This window comes from Cinclus cinclus, chromosome 27 (assembly GCF_963662255.1).
Source record: "Cinclus cinclus chromosome 27, bCinCin1.1, whole genome shotgun sequence".
Classification (NCBI taxonomy): Eukaryota; Metazoa; Chordata; class Aves; order Passeriformes; family Cinclidae; genus Cinclus; species Cinclus cinclus.
This window is the reverse complement of record NC_085072.1, coordinates 2,858,471-2,880,395: the sequence shown is the minus strand read 5'-3', so window position 1 is coordinate 2,880,395 and position 21,925 is coordinate 2,858,471. Positions and strand designations below refer to the sequence as shown.

The following is a 21,925-nucleotide window of genomic DNA, read 5'->3' as shown; positions in this document are numbered from 1 at the left end:
CCATTATCCTGGGGTGCTCCAAGCCCCAACCTTGTCCTGGGACACTTCCAGAGACAGAAAATCCTGCTCCAGGACATCCCATCCCTCACCAGCCAAGAATTCCTTCCCGATACCTTCATTGTTTTCACAAAACCCCACATTATTCCTCACTCCCCACCAACATCCCGTGTGCTTCTGGCTTGGTGTTTTCCATCAGAAACACTTGGAAAGGAGAATTTACAGAGGAGGGGGGAAGACTGGAAAACAGCAAAGGAGATGGGACAACAATTCCTCTCCCTCATCTGTCCCATCGGGGACAAAAAAGCTCCTTCAGCTGCTCCTGCTCCTCTGGCACCACTGGAATTTTGCCCTGGAGTGACTCTTGCTTGGGCTGGTGGCCAGCAGGGAGGCACAGCTGGACTCTGGAGCCTCTGGAATTGCAGCACCATGGAATATTTGGGGCTGGAAGGGCCCTGCTGACTCCAGAACCTCTGGAATTGCAGCACCATGGAATATTTGGGGCTGGAAGGGCCCTGCTGACTCCAGAGCCTCTGGAATTGCAGCACCATGGAATATTTGGGGCTGGAAGGGCCCCGCTGACTCCAGAGCCTCTGGAATTGCAGCACCATGGAATATTTGGGGCTGGAAGGGCCCTGCTGACTCCAGAACCTCTGGAATTGCAGCACCATGGAATATTTGGGGCTGGAAGGGCCCCGCTGACTCCAGAACCTCTGGAATTGCAGCACCATGGAATATTTGGGGCTGGAAGGGCCCTGCTGACTCCAGAGCCTCTGGAATTGCAGCACCATGGAATATTTGGGGCTGGAAGGGCCCTGCTGACTCCAGAACCTCTGGAATTGCAGCACCATGGAATATTTGGGGCTGGAAGGGCCCCGCTGACTCCAGAACCTCTGGAATTGCAGCACCATGGAATATTTGGGGCTGGAAGGGCCCCGCTGACCCCGCTGTGTGTCCCCCCCAGGGCCGCTGTCCCCACGCGCCCGTAGAGGCCCCGCAGGAGCCGGCGCAGGATGGGAGGCACCGCTGGATTCATCCACACTTCCCTGGCTGTTGGCACCTTCCTGGGTAAGAGAATTTCGGGATTAACCGGGAATCTCCGGTCCCTGGGGTGCAGCGGTGCTGGATCCCAAATCTCCACGTGGTTTGGGATGGGCTGTTCCATGTCTGTGCTGCTCCCAATATTCCTTTTGGGACAGGGATGTCTGACACAATTCCCCCTTTCTAAACTCAGATTTAGGGAGGTGCAGGTGGAATTTCCTCCTGCCAGTGGGAGTCATTCCGCTCCCTATCCCAATTTTTCCAAGGATTCCTTGCTGGCCATATCCTGAAAAAGTCCCCCTGCTCCTTAGGGAGCATTTCTGGATGTCAGGGAGAAATTCTGGAACTCAGGGAGCTTTTCTGGATTTCAGGGATGTTTTCCAGATCTCAGAAATAATTTCTAAATCTTGGGGACCATTTCTGGATCTCAGGGAGAATTTCTGGAACCCAGGGAGAATTTCTGGATGTCAGGGACATCCAGATCATCCAGACATTTCTGATCTCAGGGACATTTCTGGGTCTCAGGGAGAAATTCTGTATCTTAGGGACCGTTTCCAGATTGCGGGGAGAAATTCCAGATCTCAGGGACATTTCTGGAAGTCAGGGAGCATTTCTGGAATTTGGGGAGCATTTCCAGATCTCGGGGACCATCCCTAGAGATCTCAGGGAGAAGTTTTGGATCTCAAGGAGCATTTCTTGATTTTGGGGATGATTTCTGGATTTTGGGGATAGTTTCCAGACCTCAGGGCCCATCCCTGGATCTCGGGGAGGCTCAGGCTGCTCCCAGCAGGTTCTTTTTCCGCAGGGAGACATTTCCTCTCCAGCTGAGCCTGGATAATGTCCTCCAGCCAATCCATCATGCTGGGCACAGCCTGCTGGCCCATCCTCATAAATATCTAATTACCTTTTAATGTTCTCTGCATCCCTGAGGAGGCCCAGGCAGGGGGGGCCGCCCTGGATCCGGAGCAATTATCCCGCTTGGAAATCGCCCTGACCCCAACACGGCCACGGAGCCGGAGTTGGGGTCTCCCATCAACCACCTGAGTTCAGGCAAACCCCCCCAGAAACTGCACCCCGGGAGGGTGATTTTCACTTTGACCTTTGGCTGATGGTGCCACGGAGCTGGGACAGGGAGAAATCCTGGGAATGCGAGGAGGGGTCGGGACAAAAGGATGGAAGCCATGGATGAGGCTCAGGGAAATGTTATGGAGTGGGAAAAGAGCCAAAACTTCCAGGCCTGGAGTGTGGTTTAAATATTTAAAGCTTCTCAAGTGTATAGAGACCACTCTAAAATCCCAAATTCTCCCCAGCCTTTGTTCATTTGGGGAAAATCTCTGGAAAATCTGGGAATCCAAGCCCTGACTCTTTGTTCCTCAGAAAGCTGCTCATTAAAAATAACCCAAAACATAGCGTTGTTTCTTCAGAGAGCTGATCCTCAAAACAAACAAACAATCAAAAAAACAAAAACAAAAAAAAACCACCAAAAAAAAAAAAAAAAAAAGCCAAAAACAAAAAAAAACCAAAACAACCCAAATCCAGTTGGATTCTGAGCATAAATTTGCTGCAAAACCAATTTGTTGCCCAGCTCCTTGCTGTGATCCAGAGGCTTCAGGGCTGTGGATGTCCTCAGAAAAAAGGAATTCAGCTTGGAAAACATTCCACCAAGGAAATAATTCATAATTTCCTGGGCTCAGCACGGAGGCAAAGCGCAGCCTCCTGCACACCTGGGTTTTCCAGGCGTGGCTCTCAGCATATTCCTAAAAATATCCCCAAAAGTAACCCAAAAGGGAGGATTTGGAGTCACCTCCTTGCAGCTGCTTCTCCAAATCTTTATCTTCAGGTGTTTTGCTTTCACCCTTTTCCCATTATTTTGGTGCTAATTATAATTTTCCCGAATACTGAAGGTTATTCCAGAGCCATGGTGGGGTTTTTCCCCTTGTTCCAGCTCTCCTAGCTGGATTGGACATGGAAAACTGTGAACAGGTTACTCATCTCCTTTGAAATTTGGTTTTAAAATCTTCATTTTGTGCCTATCTTCTCCCTATTTTCCAAATGCCAGAGCTCCAGGACAGATCCTGGGTTGGCAACATTAAAAACTGGGAATTCTGGGGTGACAGGATGGGCCCAGATCAGTCTCAGAAGTTCTGGGATTTATCAGTTCTTAATTTTAACCTTTCCCCACCTCGTAACTGTTTAATTACCACTTTAACCAACCCCTGATTTGTTTAATGAGCGAAATCCAAGCGTCTCACCCCCAGCACCTTGGAATTGTGGATTAAAATTCACCTGAACTCCAGCCATCGATTCCAAGTGGGAAAATCGATGACTGGCACTGGCAGCCATAACCTTGGCAGGGACAAAGGGACAGCAGAGGAGAGCAAGGGGACACGGGCTCCAGGTGGGATCAGGAGGGAGGATGAGCCTCATTTGGCTTGATTGGAATAAAAAATCTCACAGGAAAGGGCAGGGATGGGAGTGGTACCAATAGATATTTTATTTGTTAAATAAATAGAAATTCTTTACCTTGTGCTCCCTAATTAAACTCAAAGTTAAAGCTGTTCAGCCTCGAGCCTGTCACCGCCATCTATCAGAGCACAACTGACTCATCTATCAGCACACAATTAATTCTTTCTCATTAATTCCCCATTAACTCATCATGGTTTTACCCCCTGGTCAGCAGAGTTTATTCCAGCCAGAACTCCCTCAGCATTGACCCAAACGGGAGAAGATTCCCAGCTTTTCCTTTAGGAACGGAACAATCCTAGAAGGAAAACAGCGCTGCTTGGGAGGGGAAACAACCCCAAAACTGCCACTTTTCCTTCATTCCAAAGAATCCAAGCTGTGTGGCACTGGGGACCATCCCGAGCACATCCTGAGGAGCGGAGCCGGGATAATTGCCTGGAGCAGGGACAGGGGAGCAGCTGCTCCCAGCCCAGAGCCAATTAGCAGAGCTGCCATCCCATCCCATCCCATCCCATCCCATCCCATCCCATCCCATCCCATCCCATCCCATCCCATCCCATCCCATCCCATCCCAGCCTCCTCCTGGAGCAGCCAGAATGCGAGGCAAACCCTGGGAGCTGCTCCTGCTGATCCCAGACCATTCCCAGCTGGAAGTGACTCTTCCATAAAACATCCCAATCCCAGGAATCGCTTCATCTAGGAGCGACCCCGCCAAGCAGGGGAAGGAGACAGATTGGCGTTGGCACAGCAGGTTGGAGATGCTCATTAATTCAATTACAGAACTGGGAAGGATCTTGGAGCCCGGGAAGCAGCTTGGAGCTTATCAGTGCTGGTGGCTCCTTCCCTGATAAGGGCCAGGCGTCTCCAGGGGGACAGGGACAGGGAGGACAGACATGCTGGCAATTATTCCACCGGCTGTTCCTACAAGAAAGAGATTTCCAGGCGGATTCTGCCTGGCTCTTGTTCACAGTGCCCCTTCCAGCGAGCACCCCAGGCTCTGGGAGGTGTCCCAGCCCACGGCAGGGGTGGAACGGGATGAGCTTTAAGGTTTTTCCCACCCAAACCAGTCTGAGGTTCTGGGATTCCCCTGTGTGGATGGGGATCTGCTGGAATTTGCTGTTTATCTGAGACATGGCGGCAGCTGGCACGAGCCAGTGCCACACTGTCCCCAAAGGAATGGGGTGGGTCAGCCACGTGGGGCCTTTGTCCCTCTTGTTCCTCCCCATTCCCAAAACCAGAGTTAAATCCATGTCTGAACACCCCAAAAGCAGCTTCAGGCTCATCCCAGTCATGGAACAGAATGGTTTGCTCTGGTTTCCTCTGGTTTGTACTGGTTTCCTCTGGTTTGTACTGGTTTCCTCTGGTTTCTACTGGTTTGCTCTGGTTTCCACACCAGCAACCAACTGGATTGAGGTGTCAGGAGCCACTGGAGCTGCAGGGACAGAGGGACCTGCCAGGTGTGTCCAGAGCTGTGAAGATCCCGGTTCTCCCCTGTCCTCCTTCACCCTGGAGAGGATTTCGGAAGAAGGAACCAGGCAAAGCCTGTGCAGGCAGAGGAGGAACCTCGGGGACAAGGGGACACTCCCAGCTCCAGCTGAGCTGTTCCAGGAGGTCCCTGCTCCTTCCTGCACGTGTCCCCAGGGATGCTGGTCCCTCTGGAAGGGAAGGAATGGTGCAGGATGCTCGGTGGGAATTGCAGGTTGTGTTCCCACAGCCAGGGCCAGGCTGTGCTGACAGATGGGGTGCGGTTGTCACATTGCTCCTTCTCTCCTCCTCTCTGCTGGGGACACCCTACAAAACTGAAAAGGAGGAGTTTTTAGGAAAAGCCGAATGGAGCTGAGCAGGTTTTGCCCTCTCCCGCAGTTTGGTGCCAAGCCCAGAGTGGCACGAGGAGCTACGGGCCGGTGTTCGAGGAGCAGCCGTCCCACACCCTCTTCCCTGAGGGCTCAGCTGAAGAAAAGGTCACCCTGGCCTGCCGAGCACGGGCCAATCCTCCCGCTACCTACAGGTGAGCTCAGGGCTCCCTCTGCACCTGGAACGCGAGAAAAAACCTCCAGAATTCTGCTTTCTCCCCTCCGCTTTTATATATGGAGAAGGAATTGACTTGGCGAGGAGATTCCTTGCCCTGGGAGCTGGGGAAGGGTTTGGAGAATCCTGAGGGAGCTGGGGAAGGGTCTGGAGAATCCTGAGGGAGCTGGGGAAGGGTCTGGAGAATCCTGAGGGGAAGGGGCTCAGTCTGGAGAAAAGGAGGCTCAGGGGGAATTTCTGGCTCTGCACAACTCCCTGACAGGAGGGGACAGCCGGGGGGGATTTGGGATCTCATCCCAGGGAACAGGGACAGGAGGAGAGGGAACGGCCTCGGGCTGGGCCAGGGGAGGCTCAGGCTGGAATTTCCTCCTGGAAAGGGCTGGAAGGGGCTGCCCAGGGAGGTTTGGAGTGCCCATCCCTGGAGGTGGCACCTGGAGGTGGCACTGAGTGCTCAGGGTGGGGATTTGGGCACAGCTTGGACTCGATGATCCCAGAAGCATTTTCCAACCTCAACAACCCCACAATTCTGAGCTGTTCCACCCCTCCCAGGGCACAGCTTGGATCCAAATCCACCTCCAACCCCACCCCAGCTGGAAAACCACCAGGGCACACCCATGGGGATTTATCCCTGTCCCTGCTCCCTTTTCTCCTGGCAGGTGGAAGATGAATGGCACGGAGCTAAAGCTGGAGCCAGATTCCCGCTACAGGCTGGTGGCCGGGGATTTGGTGATCAGCAATCCCCTGAAAGCCAAGGATTCCGGCTCCTACCAGTGCGTGGCATCCAATTCCAGGGGCACCGTGGTGAGCAGGGAGGCCTCGCTCCGCTTTGGCTGTAAGTTTGGCACCGCCAGGTAAATTAAACACAAGCACAGTTAGGCCAGACTTAAGCAGAGCCTGCCTGGAATAAGGCTGGAGAGAACCTCTCCAACACATCACGCCATGGTGAAATCCCCTGGCACTTCCACGGAAATCTGGAGAATTTGGAGCATTATGGAGGAAGCCAATGATAATTTTGAATCTCCCTCTGCACAAAGCCACCCGAGGAGGGGCAGCGGAAGAGCAGAGGTTCCTTCAGCTCTTTTTTCCTGTCTGGTTTTCACTCTGCCTGTTCAGTTTTGCAGGAATTCTCGGCAGAAGAGCGGGACCCTGTGAAGATCACCGAGGGCTGGGGGGTGATGTTCACCTGCAGCCCCCCACCCCACTACCCAGGTGAGAGGGGGACACAGCAGAGCATGCGGTTCCCAGATTTTCTGGGAGTTTCAGGGAAGGAAATTTGGGGTTAATTCAGAGTTTGCAACACAACAAAGCAGAGGCAGGATATGGTGTGTCCATGCAAGGACCAATTCCAGCCGGGAATCCCATTGTGTCCATCCTGCCTGGGAGGACAAACCTGCCCAGTTTATTCCTTTCCTTCTTCCCCCAGGCTTGTCCTACCGGTGGCTCCTGAATGAATTCCCCAATTTCATCCCGGCCGACGGGAGACGTTTCATCTCCCAGACCACGGGCAACCTCTACATTGCCAAGACGGAGGCCTCAGACCTGGGCAACTACTCCTGCTTTGCCACAAGCCACATGGACTTCATCACCAAAAGTGTCTTCAGCAAGTTCTCCCGCCTCAGCCTGGCTGCAGAGGGTCAGTCCTCTTGGATTGTCCTAAAAATGCCAATTCTTACAGGAAAAATCCAAATTAACAACCCCCTGCAAAGCGCCCAAATCACCCTCCAGCCTCTCTTAAGAGCTTCAAAATTATGGATGGGCTGGGATGGGAGGGAAGAAGCTCTCTCTCTCTAAGATTCCCTGTTCCCACTCCATCCATGATGTTTCTCTATTTTTAAAGGATAATTCTGGTACAGGGAAAAGGGAATTAAACAGGAGGAAGGCCTGGGTGGACATGGATTGGAGCAATCTGGGATAATGGAAAGTGTCCCTGTCCATGGCCTGGGTGGGACTGGATGGGCTGTAAGGATCCTCCCAACCCAAACCATTCCAGGATTCTGTGATTCTCAGGAATTACGGAGTCCTGAGGTGTTAAAAAGAGAGTTTTAGAGACTTCAGCATGAGCTGTCTGATAAAGAAAGTGAAACCCCTGTCCCCTCACCCAAACAAAGGGGTTGGGAAGTCACCTCACGGGTCCCTCTGCCCTTTGAGCCCCCCCGGGTGGTATTTCGTTGTCACCCAGGTGTCCTGAGCGGTGTTTTCCCTGCGGCAGATGCCAGGCAGTTCCCACCCAGCATCAAGGCCAGGTTCCCTGCGGACACCTACGCTCTGGCTGGGCAGGTGGTGACCCTGGAGTGCTTCGCCTTCGGAAAGTGAGAGCAGCGTGGAGTGGGATGGGGATGGGGATGGGATTGGGGATTGGGATTGGGGATTGGGATAGGGATGGCAGAACTTCCACACCTCCTCTCTGCAATGGAAGACCAGAGATGGAGGGAAATGGGAAAAGGGAGGAACTGGCTAAAGCCAAGGCCTGGTGGGACAGGTCCGGGGTGGTCACACCGGGACCGAGTTCAGCCCGGATTTACCGGATGGCTTTTCCACAGCCCCGTGCCCCAGATCAAGTGGAGGAAGCTGGACGGGCCACAGTCCTCCAAGTGGATCGGCAGCGAGCCCCTGCTGCAGATCCAGCACGCTGGATTTGAGGATGAGGGGACCTACGAGTGTGAGGCGGAAAACGCCAAAGGCAGGGACACCCACCAGGGCCGCATCATCATCCAAGGTAACGCATCCAAACACGTCCCTTATCCCAGGGGACACATCCAAACATATCCACAGGGACACAACCAAACATGTCCCTTATCCCAGGGGACACATCCAAACATATCCACAGGGACACAACCAAACACGTCCCTTATCTGAGGGGACACATCCAAACATGTCCTTCGTCCACAGGGACACAACCAAAAACATGTCCTTCATCCAAGGGACACATTAAAACACGTGTCCTTTTTCCAAGAGACACATTTAATCACATGTCCTTTATCCAGTGAACACATCCAAACACGTGTCCTTCATCCAAGGGGACACAAACACATGTCCTTTGTCCAGGGGACACATTTTAACTTCCCCGAGCACACCAAGGTGCCCCAGGCAATGGTCTGAGGCTTTGGGACCAAAACCACCCCCTCTAATCCTGTCCAAATTAAAGGCCTTGCAAAGCCCCAGCCAAGGCCTGCAGGGATCAGGGAAATCTTTCCTCAGTGGGCACATTTGGGCTGTGGCAAGGAGACAGAGAGAGCTCTTAACGGGCTCTAAAATCATCACAGCAAACATCAGGGAACCAGAGAAGGAAAGAGTGGTAAAAATCAGACTTGGCTCATGCTCAAGATCCTCCCCAAGCCTGAGGACCTTCCACCAGGGTTAATGCCCTGAGCTGTCAACCAGATCTAGTCAAGCTAAAAAATTTAAGCTGGTTACCTCAGCCTGATTCCAGCTATCCCTGAAGTTCAGGTATGGCCCAGAGCTGGGAGAGGGAAGGTTTAGAGGAGATAACAGGAAGAAATTCTTGACTGTAAGAGTGGTGAGGCCCTGGCACAGGGTGGATTGGGGATGTGGATTCCCCATCCCTGGAAGTGTCCCAGGCCAGGCTGGCCAGGGCTTGGAGCAACCTGGGATGGTGGAAAGTGTCCCTACCCATGGCAGGCGTGGCACTGGGGCATCTTTAAGTTCCTTTTGAACCCAAACCATCCCATGACTTGATGATTCAGGAATGGCTGAATTTACTCTTAAGAAGAAGAACCAATCCCTCTGCCCTGGATTCTGATCTTGCTCAGCCAGAGCCCAGCAGGACCCGGCCTTGCCTCTCACTGCACAAAAGGCCAGAGCTGTTCCCGTGGCAGATCCCGCTGTGCCGACAGCGCTGGCACAGGGACATCCTTCTGCCAGCCTGGCACTGCCACCTCTCAGCTGAGCTCCTTGGCTCTGCCCTCTGTCTCTTGTCCCCTGCAGCTCAGCCCGACTGGCTGGACGTGATCTCGGACACGGAGGCCGACATCGGTTCCGACCTGCGCTGGAGCTGCGTGGCCTCTGGCAAACCGCGGCCCACGGTGCGGTGGCTGCGGGATGGGCAGCCCCTGACGTCCCAGGTACCCCCCAGCCAGCTCCGATCCTGCTCCTCCAGCCCCAGCCCCTCCTCCTGCATCCCTCTCCTGGCGCTGCCATCCCAGCCATTGCTTCGTGCAGCTGCAGGGACTCACAGCTGGCCACAGGGAGGACAAACAGCCCCACGTGGCTGTCCTGGTGTCACCTGTCCTGGTGTCACCTGCTCACTGCTGCTCAGGTGTCTCGGCAAACGGAGCACGGTGAGCTGCGGGAGTGACCGCACAGACATAAAAACAATTCCTGAGTTTTCCCCACAAGGAAAACCAGGCCAGCCTCAAGGAGTCTGTGACGAAACTCAACCCTGATCCAGCCGAGGACTGAGTTCCATTTTTTCTTCTTTTTTTTTTTCGTTTTTCTCACCTAATGGGTTCATCCTCTTGTTTGCACAGAACCGCATCGAAGTGAGCGGTGGAGAGCTGAGATTTTCCAAGCTAGTCCTGGAGGACTCTGGCATGTATCAGTGTGTGGCTGAGAACAAGCATGGCACAGTTTATGCAAGTGCTGAATTAACAGTGCAAGGTAATTCCTCCTTTCCCAGAGCTCTGGGTTCCAATGGGACACTGAAAAAAATCTCTTCCTAATATCCTGATGTGATCCTGACATGGTGATGTCGCAGTGAGATAAGAGCAGGCTAAAACTGCTTCGCTCACCACTGAAATGGCTGCTGGTTCAACAAGACACTGTGCCAGCCTTTAAATTTTAAATCCTCTGTAAATTCTGTGTGAAAGCAAACAAAAAAATCTCTTCAGTCACAGGAAGTGGATAGGACACCCAGCAGCAGCACTACAATCTCTCCTCCACTACAAATTCCTCTTTCTTGAAGGAAAGAGGTCCATAAAAATAAAGAGTTCAGCCTTCATTCTGCTTGCTTTGATGGGTGGTGACTGGAGCTGAACTGCTGCCAAACTTGTTCCACGTTAGTCCAAAAGTTTATCTCCTCATGGAGATGCCAGAGATAAATTAAAGGCCCTGAGCACCAACTGCTCAAAATTAACACACTGAGGCCAACAGGTAAATCCCAATTCCATCTGCAATTCCAGGAGGAGTTTCAGGCAAGCTGGATGTCTGTGTTTGTCAGGGTATTGAAGAGATTATCCTCAACATGTTCCAAAGCAGCTGCTGTTGTGTCTCTCAAAGACCTTGCACTTGTTAGGGTCATTCCCATCGCTCTGTCCCACTCATGTGCCACAGAATTCCTGCCTGGCAGGCACCAAGATCCACCCGGCAGCCGAGGAATTCCTCCCTTATCCCGCTCTCCAGACTCTGCCTTGCTTCTCTTACCGAGCCATCCTACAACAAATTAATTCCCACTCGCACGGCGCTGAAATTCCCCCCAGGGCAGCGTTTCTAATCGTGCCTTAATCCTCTTTTTTTTTTTTTTTTTATCCCTGTAGCCTTAGCTCCAGATTTTAGACTAAACCCAGTGAAGCGCCTGATCCCGGCAGCCCGGAGTGGGAAGGTCATCATCCCGTGCCAACCACGAGCAGCACCAAAAGCCACCGTGCTCTGGACCAAAGGGACAGAACTCCTGGTCAACAGCAGCAGGTAGCAGCACAGAGTCAGCTTCCACCTAGAAAATGTAGCTAATTTTTTTTTATTTTTTTCTTTTTACCAGAAGACTGGACTCGATCATCCAAATGTGCTGCTGCCATCCCTGAATTTTCTTAGTCCTTTAATTTCTTCCTTAGCAAACTCCTACACAAGTTCTTCCACCTGATTTTTGTCCCCAGTTTCTCTAGAATCAGTGGGAATTCCCAAATGCCCATCAGGAGCAGACCTTTTACCCTTCCTTTGTGTGGCTCCTCTTCCTTTGCAGGGTGACGATTACAGCGGACGGGACCTTGATCCTGCAGAACATCAGCAAATCCGATGAGGGAAAATACACCTGCTTTGCTGAGAACTTCATGGGCAAGGCCAACAGCACTGGAATCCTCTCTGTCCGAGGTAGGGAGGTTCATTTAGGGTCAATCAAGCAAAAAATGGCTAAAAATGAATGATGCGATCTTTCTCCTCTACTTACACTCCCCAAAAAAAGAATAATCAGGGAATCAAAGTGATTCAAAGCTTCTGCCTGACCCACCAACAAATAGGCCTTGAGAAAAGCATTTCCATTTCCCAGCCCCTCCTCTTCCTCCTGTGGAGCTCCAGCTGTTGGGGTGGGATGAGGAGCTGGAGGGATGGTTTGGACACTGGCATGGGGATATTTGCAGCTAAAGGCCCTTCCCGCCCGTTCCTTGCAGATGCCACCAAGATCACGCTGGCACCGTCGAGTGCCGACATCAACGTGGGCGAGAACCTCACGCTGCAGTGCCACGCGTCCCACGACCCCACCATGGACCTCACCTTCACCTGGTCCCTGGATGATTTCCCCATCGATTTTGACAAGTCTGAGGGGCACTACCGGCGAGCCAGCGCAGTGAGTGCAGAGGGAACTCCAGACCACTCAAAATGATGGAAAATTAATTCCATGCTCGTTCTTTGCGTGTTTGTGCTTTCCAAAGCTGCTCCATCGCTTTGCCCGGAGCGGTTGTGAATTCCACATCCTTGGAAGTGTCAAAGGCCAGGTTGGACAGGGCTTGGAGCAGCCTGGGATAGTGGAAGGTCCCAGCCCATGGCTGGGTGGAATGGGATGGGCTTTAAGATCCTTCTAAGTTCAAACCATTCCATGATTCCGTGATCACTCCCCTCCTAACCTGGAGGAGAAAGGGAAAGGCCCGTGGATAAAGGCAGGCAGAGATCACTCAGTGATCACTCAATGATCAATCGATAATCAGTGATCACTCATTGATCATTCAATGATCATTCACTGGTCACTCAATCACTCATGGATCACTCATTGATCACTCAATGATCAATCAGTGATCAATCAATGATCAATCAATGATAATCAATGATCACTCATTGATCACTCATTGATCACTCATTGATCTCTTGATGTTCACTCACTGATCACTCACTGATACTCAATGATCATTCATTGATCACTCAGTGATGACTCACTGATCACTCATTGATCATTCAATGATCACTCAACGATCACTCATTGATCATTAATGATCACTCATTGATCACCATCTCAGGCCAATCAGACCCAGCACAGGCTCGACCTTGGCCACCACTAGATCTGTCTTGGATCCATCCAGCTCTATCACCCATGGGGGAATCTCTTCCCATCTCCCTTTTCACCTCCACCACAACCCAGCCACCCAAACCACACTGAATTCTGGACTGTGATTGGACACCTTCTGATGGTGTCCCCACCGTGTTCTTGCGTCACCCTGCAGAAGGAGGCCATCGGGGACCTCAGCATCTCCAACGCGCAGCTGCGGCACTCGGGGCGTTACACCTGCACGGCCCAGACCGTGGTGGACAGCGCATCCGAGTCAGCCACGCTCACCGTCCGAGGTAATTCCCTGTGGGAACATCCCCTGCTCCTGACAAAGCCAGAGCACTGACATGGGGCTGTGCGATCAGTTGCTCTTCCCTTGCAACCACCTCGTACCCAATAATTCTGTGATACGGCCTAGTGGGTTTTATTTTCACCCAAAACTTGTGTTTGATCGTCTTGGAGGTCTTTTCCAACCTTTCCAACCAGGCTTGGGAGTTTTTCCAGAGGCTAAAGCTGACGGTGAGGCTTCTCAGCTTCCAGAAAAGAAAGGCCCACTGTGAATTTAGGACTTGCACAATGCGCAGAGTGATAAACCTCCAGATCCTCCATGTCAGTGATGCATTTCCCATCCTCCCCAGGACCTCCAGGCCCACCCGGGGGGGTGGTGGTGAGGGACATTGGTGACACCAGCGTCCAGCTGAGCTGGAGCCGCGGCTTCGACAACCACAGCCCCATCGCCAGGTACCTCATCGAGGCCCGGACCCTCCTGTCCAGCCAATGGAAGCAGATGCGCACCAGTGAGTGTCCCCACGGTGGCACCGGTGACACACCGAGGCCACCGGACACCGGCCAGTCCTGGCTCCATGCTGCTCCTCGCTCTATTCCTTCCCCTCTGGTGTTATTGGATTTTACAGATCCCGTAAACATCGAGGGCAACGCGGAGACAGCGCAGGTGGTGAACCTCATCCCGTGGATGGATTACGAGTTCCGGGTCCTGGCCAGCAACATCCTGGGAATTGGGGAGCCCAGTCTGCCCTCCAGCAAAATCCGGACCAAGGAAGCAGGTGGGTGTGGAGACAACCTGAGGTCCCTGTCCCTGCCAAGGATGGTCCTAAGGGGTGAATCATCTCCTGGAGAGCTCTTGAAGCTGAGGACACCACAGGATTTTTCAACTTTTTGCCCATTTCTATGTGAAAGATGAGTAGGATTAGAGCTGCACTCCCCAGCACTGCATCCAGCTGGGAATGTTCATTCCATGTCCAGCTGTTGGACAGAAGGGACTCGAGAAGAGCAGAACTGCATCCAATCCACCAAACACAAACCAGCGTCTTCCTAATAAAACTCCCTCCACATCCCTGCTTTTGAGCTCCATCCTTGTGCCCTCGGACACCAAATCCTTGTCCCAGTCCTAAATAATCTGGTCAGGCACAAGCTGGAATTCCAGACAGCATTTTCATGGCTGGAAACAGAGCCTAGACCTTTCCTGGGAGCTATCCCAACCGGTGTCACCATGTTTGTGCTCCCCTCCATCACTCCCACCTCCTTAACCCAAACTCTGCTTTTCTCTGGGGACCTCACAGCACCGACGGTGGCACCGTCCGGGCTCGGCGGCGGCGGAGGAGCTCCCAACGAGCTCATCATCACCTGGACGGTGAGTTGGGAACAGGGAAAACACCAAGGTGGGACCACGTGGCATTTTTGGAGCAGGGGTGGAAATCAGTGCTGCCATTCCAGTCTGGATGAGCCAAAGGCTGGTTTGGATAGACCAAGCACACATTTCCTTCGGGAAATCAGTGCTGCCATCGCAGTCTGGATGTGCTAAGGGCTGGTTTGGGTGGACCAAGGCTCCCTGTCTCTTCCCAGCCGACACTGCGGGACTACCAGAACGGGGACGGCTTTGGGTACATCGTGTCCTTCCGGAGGAAGGGCAGCCAGGCCTGGCTGAGGGCGCGGGTGCCGCACGCGGAGTCGCTGCACTTTGTGTACCGCAACGAGAGCATCGCGCCCTACACCCCCTTTGAGGTGAAGATCAAGGCCTACAACAGGAAAGGGGAGGGCCCCGAGAGCCTCACAGCCATCGTGTACTCGGCAGAGGAAGGTAAAGGGCAGTGGGAGAGCTGGGAATGTCCAGCTGGAGAGGAGAAGGCTCCATGGAGAGCTCAGAGCCCTTCCCAGAGCCTGAAGGGGCTCCAGGTCCAGGAGAGCTGGAGAGGGACTGGGGACAAGGGATGGGGGGACAGGACACAGGGAATGGTCCAGAGGGCAGGGCTGGATGGGATATTGGGATGGAATTGTTCCCTGCGAGGGTGGGGAGGGGCTGGGACGGAATTCCCAGAGAGGCTGTGGGTGCCCCTGGACCCCTGGCAGTGCCCAAGGCCAGGCTGGACACTGGGGCTTGGAGCAGCCTGGGACATTGGGAGGTGTCCCTGCCATGGCAGGGGTGGCACTGGATGACCCTTCCACCCAAACTATTCCATGACTGCACAGACTCAGAATTCCTCGTTTTGTCCAACCCACCTCCTTTCCTCAGCCATATCCCTGCAGACGCAGGAGTTCAGACACTCCTTTGGCTCCCAGAACAGCGACTCCAGCTCCTCCAAACACGCAGAGTGACGATTCCCTGAGCCCAGCCCCGACTGCCCCAGAGCCTCGGGGCAGACACAGATCCCAGAGCTCGCAGCTGGCGCCTTGCTCGTCCTCCTAAGCCCCCAAATCCTTCCCCTCGCTCCGTAACACACCACCAGCTGTCTGCCTGCGGGATGATGCTGCAGGAAAACCTTTTGTTCCCAACAGGGCCCCAAAATCAGGAAAGTGATTTTATTCCTGTCTTTCAGAACCCAAAGCGGCTCCTTACAGGGTCATTGCCAAGTCCGTCCTGTCCTCGGAGATGGATGTGTCCTGGGAGCCCGTGGAGCAGGGAGAAGTGACTGGAGTGCTTTTGGGATACGAGGTAGGAGATTCCAGCGGGAATGGGAGACCCTGAGAGCCCAGCAAGGAAAATTCCCCTGGGTTATGTGAGGTGAAAAGAAACAGCATTTTGATTCCAGAGGTGGGGGATAATTCACACCACGTGGTTCTAATGGGGCTGGCACTGCTCTCTCAGGAGACATTAAAGGGAATCATCCAATTTTTCCTGCCTGCCTTTCCCAGGAGGCTGTGGCCTCATTCCTGGGCACACACAAAGCAAAATACCCGGAAACAAACACCCGAAAACCCTTCAGGGTGGGCTGAAGGAATTTACAGATCTCTCCTTCCTGAACCCATCCTGTCCTTTTTTTCATGCAGATCCGGTACTGGAAGGATGGGGACAAGGAGGAGGCGGCTGACAGAGTGAGGACAGCGGGGCTGGTGACATCGGCTCATGTCACCGGCCTGAACCCCAACACCGACTACCACGTGTCGGTGCGAGCCTACAACCGGGCAGGGACCGGCCCCCCCAGCCCCTCCACCAACGTCACCACCACGAGACCTCGTGAGTCTCCACTCGCCACAGGATCCCCCAAAATCACCCAAACTTCGCTCTTGGTTTGATGTCCTTTGAAGGCCCCACAGTGGTGGCAGCTCAGGGGACGGCTGGGAGCAGCACAGGCTTCTCCTCACTCCCCGATTTACCCAACCCCTGTCTGCTTTTGCATCCCTCAGCACCAAAAAGGCCACCTGGAAACATCTCCTGGACTTTTTCCGGTTCCACAGTCAGCATCAAGTGGGACCCTGTGGTGGCCAAGGCGGATGAGTCGGCAGTGACGGGGTACAAGGTACGGCCAGCACGGCTGGGCTTCTCCTGGAGGAGATCCAAGGAAATCCCAGGGAACAGGAACTCAGCAGTTCCTCTTCCCACAGATGCTCTACAGGCAGGATTCCCACTCGGCCCCCACCCTGTACCTGGCCAGCAAGAGCCACATCGACATCCCCATCCCCGAGGATTTCACTCACGCCTTCGTCCAGATCCGGGTCACCGGACCCGGAGGGGACGGAACCCCGGCAGAAGTTCACATCCTCCGGAACAGCGGTACCTGCGCTCCTCGGGCCACACCTGTCCCCTGACCACACCTGTCCTACTGACCACACCCATCCCAGTGACCACACCCATCCATGTGATTCCCTGACCACACCTATTGTTCTGCCCACACCCTCTCCATGCCCGAATTCCCCTTTCCAAGGCTCTCCACAGGCCCTGGAGCTCACCCACAGGACCCCTCCTGTCCTTCCCCAGCAGGAAGGACTCAGTCCTGCCCCTCCCATCCTGGCCACAGCACGATCCCGACAAATTGTGTTTACAATCCCACTAGAACATCCTCCCGCAGTGTTTCAGGCTGAGATCCTGGAATTGTTTTCTCCTGGAATCAGTCTTTGGTTCCCTTGTGCTGTTCACTCCTAGGAATTCCTGACTCTTCTCCTTCTCTCCTCTCCCACACTCAGCTTTAGGATTTGCAGCCTCGAGACCCCACAACAGCCAACTTGCCAAAAGTTAAGAACTAAAAACCATTTAAGTTATCCACCAAGAGTGAAATCCCAGCTCTGTGGAGCCACAGCTCCAGCAAATTCCCTAAATTCAGGGGTACACTCTCAGTGCCCATCCCCAAATTCCCATTCACAGCATTCCCAGGAGTTTTATCAGTGCCAAACACACAAAAAACTCCACAAAACCCCACTTCCTTCAAATTCCCCGCGCCGTCCCACAGCCATCCCTGTTCCCTGTTTTTCCAGGGACAAGCATGATGGTGGAGGACTCGGGGACCAGGCCAGCGCCACACGTCGTAGTCATCGCCACCAACTCCCTGCTGATGGTGGCCCTGATCAGCTCCCTGGAGCTCTGAACTCCCCCGGCCACAATTCCTCCCAATCCCACAGGAACAACGCAAATCCCACCTCTGACCAGATTGGAGAGGGTTGGACCTCGTGGTTGGAAGGGAGGAAGAAATTAAAAAACAGCTTTTTTTCTTTTTTTTCTTTGGTTTGGAGGAACAAAAGCTTTCATACAAGACATGGGTCTTTAACCGATTAAATGTTTTTTAAGGAAAACAAAGAAAATGAAGAATTCTTCGGGAATTCTGCAGCCAACTGCCCCACACCCCCTCACTGTATCCATAGGTTTTCTGCCTTATCGAAGCCATGTGTGAGATAACCAGACTGCTAAATTTGACTTTTTTTTAAAACTATGTACAGTGAATTCCGTGGGGGGACGGGGACTGAGGAGTTCAGGGACCAGCATGTTCCACACCCATCTCACCACAGCCAGCTCAGAGCATTTGTGGGACAGGATTGATCCTTTTTCCCACAAAAAAAAAAAAAAAAAAAAAAAAAAAAAAGGAGCCAAATCCTGCAGGAACCAGCCCAAGGAAGCAAATCCACAGGAGGATCGAGCTCTGCCCTGGCCTGAAAAGCTTTTTTTACAACTCTGGTGTTCACTTGCAGCCCCAGCCTGGTGCTTGTCTCAGCTGTGAGGTGCAAATTCTGTGTTTTCCCACATCCCACCACTATCCCCCAAAAATATCCATTTTGGGGTGGGTTTGTCACCCTGTTTGCCTCTTGGGAGAAGGGGATCCTTTCCCAAAATCCCAAATTGGGGCATCTCTGCTTAAAAACGAAGGTACCAATAAATCCAGTTTCAGAGGGGCTTAAAGCAGGAATTTTAAAAAATGACAAAATTAAAACAGGAACGGGAGACTCAAGGAAGCCACCAGTGGGACAACGAGGAAAACTTGGACTCAGATTCATCTCCCTGCACTGGGAATTCATCCAGCCAAAATTCCAGGCTGGGATTGGGACTGCAAAGGCTGAGATCCAGCCAGGAAGCAGCTCTGGATTCCAGCTCCGAGCACTGCCAGATATCCAGAGGAAGCAGCGGGATGCTGAGGAGTCCCCTCTGCTCCAGAGGCTTGGAAAAGCAGGAATTCTGAGCCCAGCACCCACAGGACTGGCTGGGAATCGATGTTGCCTGTTGAAATCTCTGTCTCCCAGTAAAGCAGTTGACCAAAGTTAACGAGAATTGATTTGGTGTTGCTGCTGGTTCTATCCCAGTGGTGATTTTAGGGATTTTTCCCTGGCTGTGATTCGTCAATCCCAGAGAAAACGGTGCCAGCCTGGGCAATCCCAATCCCAGAATTTCCTGGCTGGGCCCTGACATGCAGATTTCCATTTAAATGCCAATTCTTTGCCCTGTTTAGCCCAGGTGGTGGCAGGGAAATCCCACTCCAGAGTGGGCAGCTCAGGCTTAGTTAAGCCCTGTTTTGGGATTTCCACTGATCTAGGGCTGGAAGAGCCACAGGGAAGGATCTGCACCTGCAAATCCAGCATTCCAACCTCGGGAAGTGACAAAAATCTACATTTAAAGCCCAGCCAGAGCCACCAACGGGAGGAAAATGCTTGGAATCCTCCTTAAAACCTCTCAGAGCTTCCTAAAATCCAGCCCAGGGGGTAAAGGCGTGCAGAGACAGGGAGAGAACTGGAATTGGAGGGATTTGGAGGGAGGACAGAGAGAGGGAAGGATGGAGAGAAGGGAAGGACGGAGAGAAGGGAGGATGGAGAGAGGGAAGGATGGAGAGAGGGGAGGATGGAGAGAGGGGAGGATGGAGAGAGGGAAGGAGAGAGGGAAGGATGGAGAGAGGGAAGGATGGAGAGAAGGGAGGATGGAGAGAGGGAAGGATGGAGAGAGGGAAGGAGAGAGGGAAGGATGGAGAGAAGGGAGGATGGAGAGAGGGAAGGATGGAGAGAGGGGAGGATGGAGAGAGGGGAGGATGGAGAGAGGGAAGGACGGAGAGAAGGGAGGATGGAGAGAGGGAAGGATGGAGAGAGGGGAGGATGGAGAGAGGGAAGGAGAGAGGGAAGGATGGAGAGAGGGAAGGATGGAGAGAAGGGAGGATGGAGAGAGGGAAGGATGGAGAGAGGGAAGGAGAGAGGGAAGGATGGAGAGAAGGGAGGATGGAGAGAGGGAAGGATGGAGAGAGGGGAGGATGGAGAGAGGGAAGGATGGAGAGAAGGGAGGATGGAGAGAGGGAAGGATGGAGAGAAGGGAGGATGGAGAGAGGGAAGGATGGAGAGAAGGGAGGATGGAGAGAGGGAAGGACGGAGAGAGGGAAGGAGCCCTACCCAGCTCTGGCTTCTGGTGATCCCAAAGGTCCCACAGCTCTGGGCTCAGCTGTGCTGGACCAGCTCCTGTCCTGTCCCCAGGAACTGCAGGGACAGCCTTGGTCACTCCGCAGGGACATCAGCAGTGAGAGGGGAAAGTGGGAACAGGAATTCCGTCCCAGTGAATCAGGGAATGGGGTAACAGCTCCAGGAGCAGAGGATGGATGTGTCAGAAAGCCCCAAAATCAATTTATGGGGATTCTTTTGCTGCCATCCAGTGAGTGACATGGACATTACTCAGCTGAGGGAAGCCCAAGGAGATCCCAGGGATTTCCTCACAATCCCTCTGCTCCCAGCTCCTCCTGGATCAGCCCAGAGCAGCCCTGGAAGCTCCTGATCCTTCCTGGAAACCAGGGCAATTCCTCCAGCTGGGAAAGGGAGCATACAGAACTCCTGAATCTCTGGGGTTTCCGTGGAGTCCAGAATTCCTGGAGTTTCCATGGAGTCTGTGCCATCCTCGCCTCCAGGTGGAAAACTGGGAAAAAGGAGTTCAGGTACCAGTTCAGGGCTGATTTCTGCTGTTTATGGTGGGAATTCAGGGGCAGTGATTGAGAAAAGATGATTTTGCAGGGAGAGAGGGGGAAAAGGAGGGATGGGGATGCTCTTCCAAAGGTTTTCACTTCCCTACTTGAGCTCCAATCTCTGCTATTCCTTTGTCCCGCCTTCTCCCTTCCTTCCCCTGTTAAAATAAACATCCCCCAGTCCTTAATACCCCTCTAAAAATCAAAGAGCACCCCAAAGAAATCCCATTAAAGGCTCTTTGTGACAGCTGGACCCCAGTGGCCATCCCAGCCCTCGGTCTTCAAATAAAAACTCCAATTATGGATTCGTTCTCCCTGCTCTGGGCACCTGGCTCCCCTCAGAAATTAAAAAGCCCCACAATCCAAAGATGAAGGAGATTTTTGGCTCCCACTCTGACTTCTCCAGCAGAGCTGGAGCTTTCATCCCGCTGGATTTGGGAATCCCAGCTGGGCCCAAGACACTGAAATTTCCATGACAAAGAGCAGAGAGGGTTCTGCAGATGGGGCAGCTCTGGACCATTAACTCCCAGCCCGCTGTGATGGGTCATTCCCAATTTTTCCATGTTCAGGAGGTGGAAAAAACCCTCTGGGATTCAGCTCTGGAAAGTGCCTGGTTTGGTTTTCATTCAAATAAATACAATTATTTCCCTCCATGCCTGCATTTTTCAATATCGAAGCATTTTTGTGTTGTTTTGGTAAAAGGAAAAATTCGGGAATTTTTTCAGTTTTTAATGTTAGAGCTGTGCTGTTGTTTTCCCTGGATTTGGGTGTCCCTGTAGCTCATAGGGAAAAATGGAATAAACAACAAATAGGAAAGAAAAAATTAAAAAAAAAAATATATATAAGGTATTTTAGAAGTCCCTCCATGGATTACAGTCCCTACAGAATTCCTGCTTTATCCTCATTAATAACCAGGAAAAAACAAAGATCCCAACCCCACTGAGCTGTTCCCGTAAGGATTTTAGGGATGAGCTCAGCTCTGTGAGGATCAAACACCCTCAGCTCTCATCTCCTGCTTCCCGATGCTCCCTGCCCTGCACGAGCCAGGAATATCCCAGAAAATTATTTTTCCAGGATGCCATGGAAGGGAAGTGAGGGATCCCTCGTCCCCACAGCTGGGAGCAGAGCCTGGAGCAGAGGGAAACGACGCTGGCTCAGAAATCACCTCGCTCCTCTCACCCCTGACCTGGCAGCTCCATCCCTCCAGAATTCCTGGATTTAAGGAAATCCGAGGAAATCTGACAGGAATAAAGATGAGAAGTTAAATTTAAAACCCCCGAACACGTCGAGGTAAAGCAAAGGCTCTTTCAAGGAGCTGGGAGCTGTTTGCTACAGCTCAGGGTGCTCCAAATCCCAGCTGGATCATTCCGGAATTCCATGGGAAATCCAGCACAGGTTCTCCAGCCCTGTCCTGACTTTTTGGGTTCCAAAGTGGCCAAAAATATTCAATAATAAGTTGTGTCTATTGCAAATAAGTTATAAATATCCCAATAAATAGTTATGGGATCCATGGAATGTCCAGAGTTGGAAGGGGAGGAGC

The 21,925-nt window shown here is 52.7% G+C and overlaps 1 protein-coding gene across 1 annotated transcript; it reads left to right on the top strand.

Moving 5' to 3' along the window:
- Positions 1–1,010: 1,010 nt before the first annotated feature.
- CNTN2 (contactin 2) lies at positions 1,011–17,553 on the top strand. Its single transcript, XM_062509392.1, has 22 exons — positions 1,011–1,065; positions 5,365–5,509; positions 6,186–6,361; positions 6,643–6,738; positions 6,953–7,162; positions 7,739–7,838; positions 8,070–8,245; positions 9,475–9,611; positions 10,017–10,146; positions 11,022–11,172; positions 11,444–11,571; positions 11,868–12,043; positions 12,912–13,032; positions 13,375–13,533; positions 13,651–13,800; positions 14,317–14,387; positions 14,600–14,834; positions 15,571–15,686; positions 16,022–16,208; positions 16,379–16,491; positions 16,577–16,745; positions 17,444–17,553. Exons 1-22 carry the CDS (start codon positions 1,011–1,013, stop codon positions 17,551–17,553), a joined length of 3,111 nt encoding a protein of 1,036 aa, XP_062365376.1.
- Positions 17,554–21,925: the final 4,372 nt, after the last annotated feature.

Excerpts from the sequence above, each read along its gene's own strand:
- CNTN2 (XM_062509392.1), top strand. The coding sequence starts at position 1,011 with ATGGGAGGCACCGCTGGATTCATCCACACTTCCCTGGCTGTTGGCACC. Across the intron at positions 13,801-14,316 it reads AATCCGGACCAAGGAAGCAG|CACCGACGGTGGCACCGTCC; the intron begins GTGGGTGTGGAG and ends GGGACCTCACAG. Across the intron at positions 16,492-16,576 it reads CGGCAGTGACGGGGTACAAG|ATGCTCTACAGGCAGGATTC; the intron begins GTACGGCCAGCA and ends CTCTTCCCACAG.